Here is a 7,853-nt window from a genome sequence, read left to right on the forward strand (position 1 = left end):
CTAGATACCTGAATTTAAAAAAATTATTTTAACGCGCTTTCCTTTTAAATGTCCCCCTTCTTTCCTAACACAGCTACACGACAGTTTTAAGGGAATCATACAATTGAAAAGGTTACGGAGAAATAGTAAGGCTTAATAAAATCGTTGTTCATAATCATGTTTATAAAGGGAACTGCTATTTTGTACCGTCTTAATTTTTTATACAAATCACTGTTAAAAATTATGTTTTAAAATTATGTTTTTAATATAAATTATAATTTAGGATCATGGGTTTAATACAACCATGATTTTAAAATCACGGTTACAATGAGTTTACAATTCTTCTACTATTATCAATGCTAGTTGCATGAATTTTAAATCGTGAATTTACATGTTAAAAAAAAATACACATTAGTATGTTTTGTTATTAACATTATCAATTATTTTTATAATTAATAAATAAAAGCGGTGTTTAAAAATAATGATTAATTTATAATTATAATTAATAAATAAAAATTATGTTAAATTATTGTACTCTTAGTTACAATTTCATAATTTATGATTTTGTTTGCATCTTGGTCGTGGTGGTTTAGGTTTTGTTTTATATAAAATTGAGTTATTGAAAAAAAAATTATTGTACTTAACAATTGTTTAATATAAATACTAATTACAACAATAATTGTTTAAAACAATCGCGAATAAAAATTTATTAGCGATCTATTAATAAAACTGTAATTTTTACTAGCGGCTGAGTTTAATCGCAGTATCTATGTAATAAAATTGTGCTAGTGCGGTAAAAGTTCCCACAAGGAAAGGGGAGGAAGGGGGGGAGGACACCAACGTATGAACGGAGTGCGAGCGACTTCAGTACGTGCCTCATCTTATAGCTGTCCATCACAATTGAAATCGTCATCTGTGTAACCCCTGATCTGGACTGCTCGTGATAAGATGGAAATGTACGATCTGTGGTTCTCCTGCGCGGCTGATCTTTCTTGAGAAACAGCTCGTGGCCCATTCTTGAGTTAGTTTTGCAACGTAATGAAAGCTGAATGTTTAACCCCCACGCGCCCATCAAAGGTCAATCAGCTCCACATATTACTGGCATTCTCAGTGGAGTCTCACGAATGTTATCCTATTTTTTTTTTCCTTTGTAATTTAAATTATATTATATAATTTTATCTAAAAATTTAAGTTACTATGTTAAGATAGTTCTTTGATATGGTATCAGAGCCTTGATAACCTAGTGATCACGAGTTCGAATCTCACAATCCCCATTTATTTTATAAAAATTATGCACAATGTAAAATGAGTCTGTACAAGTTTCAAGCCCAAAGGACTTTTACTTTAAGGGTGTGTTAGATAATAATAAATCATTTCTTAGGACCTCACCTAACAGCTTAAGCTTCCAAACGGTCATGAGTTCGAATCTCATCATCCTTATTTATTTGATAAAAATTAAGCACAAGGTAATATAAGCATGTGCAAGTTTTAAGTTTGGGCTTTTACTTAAGGGTACGTGTTAGAAAATAATATAAATCATATTCTGAAATCTCATCTAAAAATTTAAGTTATTGGATTGAGATGGTTTTTTAAAACTACAATGAAGCTCAAATTCAATGCTATATGATGATTTTTAAAGACGAGCTCAGAGATAATCTCGCCGTGTAATTTAAGATTGACCACAAGATATACGAGCTCTATTTTGGTTTGACTATTAGAAAATCTTGATCAAAATTTCACACGCTAGAGTAGATTCTTTTCTGGTTTTGCTTCAAATGGCATCGGGAGGTTTTTGTTTTCAGTCATTCCTTGAATTCCAATTCGCAGCAGCAATGGTATGAATAATTAATTAGTGTCTTTTTATTTATTTTAATGATCAAAATACTCTTGATCAAACTCTTTTAAATTAATATTAAAACTGATTAAATGATACTGTTTATTTCTTACGGTGCTTATTTTTCTAGTCCTCACAGCTTTATTCATGTGTTATTTCATCGTTACACCTGGTGTTAGCATCAATTTATATGTTATAATTCATTTTTATTTTATTGTATGATCATTATCTCTAGATGTACTAGCATCAATATTGTTAGAGAATAATATAAATCATATCCTGGGACCTCACCTAACAGCTTAAGCTATTGGGTTGAGATGGTTCTTTGACATGGTATCAGAGCTTTGATGACCAAGCGGTCACGAGTTCGAATCTCACCATCCCCATTTATTTGATAAAAATTAAGCACAAGGTAATGTGGGCCTGTGCAAGTTTCAAGCCCAAAGGGCTTTCACTTGAGGGGGTGTGTTAGAGAATAATATAGATCATATCCTGGGACCTCACCTAACAGCTTAAGCTATTGGGTTGAGATGGTTCTTTGACAAATATTATAAAATAAAAAATAAATTCGTTGTTGTAGAAAAATTGAAATGACAACAAAAAAGGCATTTCATTTTTATTGTTCAATAAACGAAAAACTATAGTTTTATCCCTGGAATTTAAATTTTTATATATTTGGTTTTTATTTTTTAAAGATCTTATGTTTATATCATAAATTTTATTTAATTTGCATATGATCCCTGTATGTCGATGGCAAAGAGCAAAGGACATTAAAAAACAAGAGAAAATGGAAAGATATTCGGTTGTCTACTAGTACGTAATGAAAATAATTGATTTTTATGTTAAGGAATTTGTATTAATAATAGAGTTTTATAAAGGTAGTTGGAAACTTTTTTATTTTTGTTTTAATCGTAGCTTAGCCTGATCTCTTTTATATTTCTTCTTGTTTTTTTTTATTTAAATTCACAATAAATAAAATTATTAAAATGTTATTTTATTTTAATTGTTTCCAAATAATATTATAGTTTGTATAATAATATTAAAAATTACCCCATGAATTATGATATTAATTAATATTCTAAAAGGCATGGGGAAAGTACTTTAGCTTTCCCCACGCCACATGCTTTTTTTTTCATTTTTTTTGTTTTTTTTTGTTTTTGTTCATTTATTTTTGTATTTTTTTTTTCTTTTCTAGGGTTTTACATGTTTTTTTTTTTCAAGATTGTCTTCTTCTTTTTTTTATTCTTTTTTGTTTTATGTTTTTTTTTTAAATTATCTTTGTCGATTTTTTTTAATATTGAATTGGTTGAAAATTTAGTTCTGTAATTTTTTTCTTTAAAACAGTATGGATTACTACAATGTTTCCCTACATGATTTTTTTTATGAATTTTTTTCTTCTTTTTTTTTTCCAAAATGGTCTTTGTCGATTTTGTTTTGTAGTTTTTTTCTTTAAAACTTTGTGGGTTGTTACAATGTTTCCCCACATGATTTTTGTTTTGCTACAGTATTTTCCCCAATGTTTTTTTTCCAAAATTATCTTTGGCGGATTTTTTTTTTATATTGAGCTGGTTGATAATCCAGCTTTAACTTTCCCCACGTGTTTTTTTTTTCCATTTTGTTTTTCCAAAATTGTTTTTTTAAAATTTTTTTTGTATTTTTGTTTCATAATTGTTTTTGTTGATTTTATTTTTTTAATATGGAGCTGATTGAAAATTTAGCTTTGTAGTTTTTTTTCTTTAAAACACTGTAGATTGCTATAGTGTTCCCCACATGGTTTTTTTTTCATTTTTTTATGATTTGTTTTTCCAAAATTGTCTTTGTCGATTTTATTTTTTTCATATTGAGCTGGGTGAGTAGCTTTGTAGTTTTTTTCTTTAAAACACTGTGGATTGCTACAGTGTTCTTCCACATGATTTTTTTTTGTTATGATTTTTTTTTAAATTGTCTTTATCGATTTTATTATTTTTAATATTGAGTTGGTTTAGAATTACAACGGTAGATTTACTCATGAAACATTGTAGATTGTTACAGTGTTTCTCTACATGTTTTTTTTTTCTTTTTGTTTTTTTTATGATTTTCCCCAAAGTTTTTTTTGTTCATTTTATTTTTTAAATATTAATCTGGTTAAGAATTTAACTTTGTAGTTTTTTCATTGAAAACATTGTGAATTGCAATAGTTTTTCTCCATACAATTTTTTTTTCTACAAATCCACAACAACGCACAAACATGCCACAAGTCTGCGGCATCGCGCTGGTATGACATCTAGAATGATCTAAAATGCATAATCTATAAAATATGCTCATGGGTATTATTTGAGAATAAAATATATATTTTTCTAGGAAAAAAAATAGATAAGGAAATGGAGCTTTAATTTGAGATGTATATTTTTAAATAAAAATAAAAAATTTCTTTAAAAAACTGCTGGATAAAAATACCAGCTACATTCCATTTTAACTTAAAATAGACTATTCACTGATGAATACTATTTTTCTCGTACTTATCTTGAATTATAATTTGCAGCGATAATGTCAGTAACAAAGTTATTTAACAGTCGAGTCAAATCCGAAACTTTTTGTATACTTTACGGAGTTCAACACTTCATGTCTACAGCAACAAGGCTCATTTTTGTTTTTAACCCGAACTCCTTTTTTTTTTTTCAACCTTTTTTTTCAGTTTTATTATTTTTTTTAATCTCTTCCTTATTTTTTTTAATAATTATATAAATTATCTTTAAATTTATCAAATTAATTAACTTATATTAAAATGACTCTCGTATAATTTAATTTTAAATTCAAGTCAGTTAAGAAATTTAGATGGAGTTTTTTTCTTTAATTTTTTTAAATTTCATCTTCAGATTTTTTTATTTACGAGCCGGGTTGTCTTTGAAGCAACAAGAAGATTGAGTCATTTAGGACAATTTTCACACAGTTTATTTTTAAACTAAAGCTAGACAATAAGTTGATTCAAGATTTTTTTTCTTGTTAATTCTATCATTTTTTTTCTTGGTTTATTTGTTAGATTCTTTTTAGTGGTCGGATGAGTTGTCTCTGAACTAATTAAGTTGAATGGTTATGTCGATGTAACCTTTACATGGTTTGATTTTAAACTTATATCCTACAAGAAGTTAAATCGAAAATTTAAATATTTATTTTTCTGGTCATGTTAATCCTTACAAGATTTAATTTTAAATTCATACCAGGCAAGAAGTTAAATTGAAAAATTTCAAGATTTATTGTTATATTTAATAATAATATCAAATAATTATTTACAAACTGAATTTTTTTTTATAATGTTGAGTAAATTTTTTTTTTGTCATGCACAATAAAATTTTAATCCAAGGTGTAACACAGAACAATAAAGTAGCAAATAACTATTTACAAGACGAATGCTCGGATAAAGGATAGGTGTTTAGTCTCATATCAATCGAGTGGAACACGTAATGCTGGTCCCTCAGATTTAAAAAAAATCATGTCCAGCTGGCAATGTTCAAGGATGCCATGATTATAAGAGCGAGATAATTCACAAGTTTTTAAGGATTGCTACTCAATCTATAATTTTAATGCTCTTTAACTTGTGCAAAATTCATTAATTAATTAATACCACTGCATACTAAAAGGCATCTAATTACCCTTGACAGGGGCGTGGGGTGGTAGCGTAATATTTTTTTAGATTTATTTTTATTTTCAATATTATCATATTAAAATCATAAAAAAAATTTAAATTATCAAATTTAAATTTTTTAAATAAAAAACTATTTAAAAATTCTTTAAAAATTAGAAATTCTTTATTTTAATAGTTTGTGAAAACACGTCGAGTCTAGTCAGTTTCGTATTAACCAGCACCAGTCGGTGCATGGTCGTGACTAGTCTGGTGTCTGAGCCAAGCAATGAAAGAAAGAAGGAAAGCTAACAGGGTTTTAACCAAACCGGATGCTTTGAAGGACTAAACCACGGTTTTCTCGGGCTAGGCGTGGTTGACTGAAACACTCCGAAACCCAAAGCCAGTATTGGAAATATCCCAGGCCCCCACAAACTTCACTCCCATACTACACAACACAGTGGTCACTTCACTCTCTCTAAGGTAACGGCTGCTGCCCCTGTCCTGACCACACCACCACACTCACACAAACAAAGAACGCCATTTGTTACACACTGTATTCTTCGTGATTCTAGGCTTTGTTTTAGATGTCTGGGAGTGAGAGTTTTCTTGAGGGGAGCCATCTTGTAGCAGAGGGCAATCCTCCTAGTTTGTCTGAGCTGCTCTTCTCTAATGATGATGATGAACTGGGTGCTGGTGTTGATATGGCCCATGCCTCACGTTTCTCTTCCACTGGAAAGTCTCCCAGAATGCTTTGTTTCGGGGGGTATACCCATCAGAATGAAAGTGAAACTGTGATGTTTAGTGAAGCAACAAAGACTACCCCTCAAATCTCTGGAGTCACATGCAGTGACTCATCTTCAGCTTCTTCTGGTAACAACTGCAACGGTACTGTTAATGTAATCAGTACCGTCTCCAAATCAAATGTTAGTATCTGGTTGAAATTTGTTTATTTTGCTTTTGGATTTTTCTGGTCTTCTCTTTATACTTGCTAGTTTTGCAGAGAAAAAGAAATGGGTCAAGCCAAGAAGTAACAGCGAAGAGTACTAACACCATAGCCAAAACTAATTTGCCTAGCCAGAGAACCAGCAAAAAGACCAAAACTGAGAATCCCAGGTCAACCGGAAATGCTAAGGTTACGGTTTATAGTTTTTTCTTAATTTCTAGGATATACCTGCATGCACGCTGCATATAATTCTTTAATTTTGACGAAAGTGCACTGATCAGCTTAATTTCCTTCTACTGACAGGTGAAGAGAGAGAAGGTGGGAGACAGAATCACTTCATTGCAACAGCTTGTATCCCCCTTTGGCAAGGTCCGAACTGCACAATTAAGTTATTTTTCTATATTTAATTTGGTCAGGATTGTTTTCTGTATAGTTCAAAGAATTTTTTTATGATGAAAATTGGCTTTGGCTTCATGCTAAGTAAAGATGTCATTGGGAATTGAAATTTAGCAGACAGACACAGCTTCAGTGCTCCATGAAGCGATGGGATATATCAGGTTTCTGCAAGATCAGGTTAAGGTCCTGTGCTCTCCTTACCTGCAAAATCTACCTGTAAGTACCAAAGTACAATCATTTTTTGTCCTTTTTTACCTATCTTAAAAACGACTATATGAATCCACATCTTAGCATCTGGATCCACCTTAAGTAGGTCCCACTTACTCTTTGACTAGATCACACGGATCAAGTGAAAATTTTGACCATGGTGAAACAAATTTGCCTTTGTGGTAAAGAGTCAGACTGCTATTAGTATTGATATTGACATGGCCTTCTGTTATTTTTTTTTACTATGGTAAAACCATGCTAGGAAGGCGGAGGGATTGGAGTAAAGGAGCCAATAAAGAATCTGAGCAGCAGGGGGCTGTGTCTTGTCCCAGTGGACTGCACCGTTCACCTGGCAAGCAGCAATGGTGCTGATTTCTGGTCACCTGCTACTACTGAAAAAAACCACCCATCATTCTCATCAAGTAAACAGTAATCTATTCTAATAGTTAATTATCTGCCTATATTTTTGAGAGCCAGGTAGCTCAAGGTGGAAAAGGGTCAAAAAGGGTAAACGGACATGGTAGTAAAAATACCAAAGGACTCGTGCATGGTGGAGAAGAACCAAGCGTCGGGTGCAAAGGGGTTCTCTGCCTATTTTTGATGTAAACTAGGCGAGACTTTTGGGAAGGTACTGGAAGGTGGAGAAGGGCTCTCTTTGTTTTGGGGTGGCAGCCTCTTTGGCATAGTTAGCTTTCTAACATGGATCACACCTGTAAATGTTCCCGGCATTACTGATATCAATGCCATTTTTGGTAAGAAGGGTTGGTTGCTTGTCTAATTGTTTCTTTTACCTGGAGTATTTACTTTTTAACCCTCAGGTCGAAGTTTTTTTGAAACTAATACGTGTTAAAAAGAATATTTGACAAACTTGCGTAGTTTAAAAATATCTGGAG

General features: G+C 31.3%; 1 protein-coding gene across 2 annotated transcripts; it reads left to right on the forward strand.

Annotated features, from left to right (window-relative positions):
- The first annotated feature begins 5,679 nt into the window (after positions 1-5,679).
- Positions 5,680-7,738, forward strand: LOC7457564 (transcription factor bHLH113). Of its 2 annotated transcripts, none has more exons than XM_052455864.1 (5): positions 5,680-6,337; positions 6,415-6,546; positions 6,661-6,726; positions 6,868-6,969; positions 7,223-7,738. In XM_052455864.1, the coding sequence occupies exons 1-5, from the start codon at positions 5,999-6,001 to the stop codon at positions 7,391-7,393; spliced, it is 810 nt and encodes a 269-aa protein (XP_052311824.1). In that variant the 5' UTR covers positions 5,680-5,998; the 3' UTR covers positions 7,394-7,738. The 2 variants fall into 2 exon arrangements, with proteins under 2 accessions (XP_052311824.1, XP_024464510.1); XM_024608742.2 differs by having other exon boundaries at positions 5,682-6,337; positions 6,871-6,969.
- The last annotated feature ends 115 nt before the right edge of the window (positions 7,739-7,853 follow it).

This window comes from Populus trichocarpa, chromosome 9, assembly GCF_000002775.5.
Source record: "Populus trichocarpa isolate Nisqually-1 chromosome 9, P.trichocarpa_v4.1, whole genome shotgun sequence".
NCBI lineage: Eukaryota > Viridiplantae > Streptophyta > Magnoliopsida > Malpighiales > Salicaceae > Populus > Populus trichocarpa.

Coding starts and splice junctions, on each gene's coding strand:
- LOC7457564 (XM_052455864.1), top strand. CDS start 5,999: ATGTCTGGGAGTGAGAGTTTTCTTGAGGGGAGCCATCTTGTAGCAGAG. Junction 6,727..6,867: donor TTGTATCCCCCTTTGGCAAG/GTCCGAACTGCA, acceptor ATTGAAATTTAG/CAGACAGACACAGCTTCAGT. Junction 6,970..7,222: donor CTTACCTGCAAAATCTACCT/GTAAGTACCAAA, acceptor AAACCATGCTAG/GAAGGCGGAGGGATTGGAGT.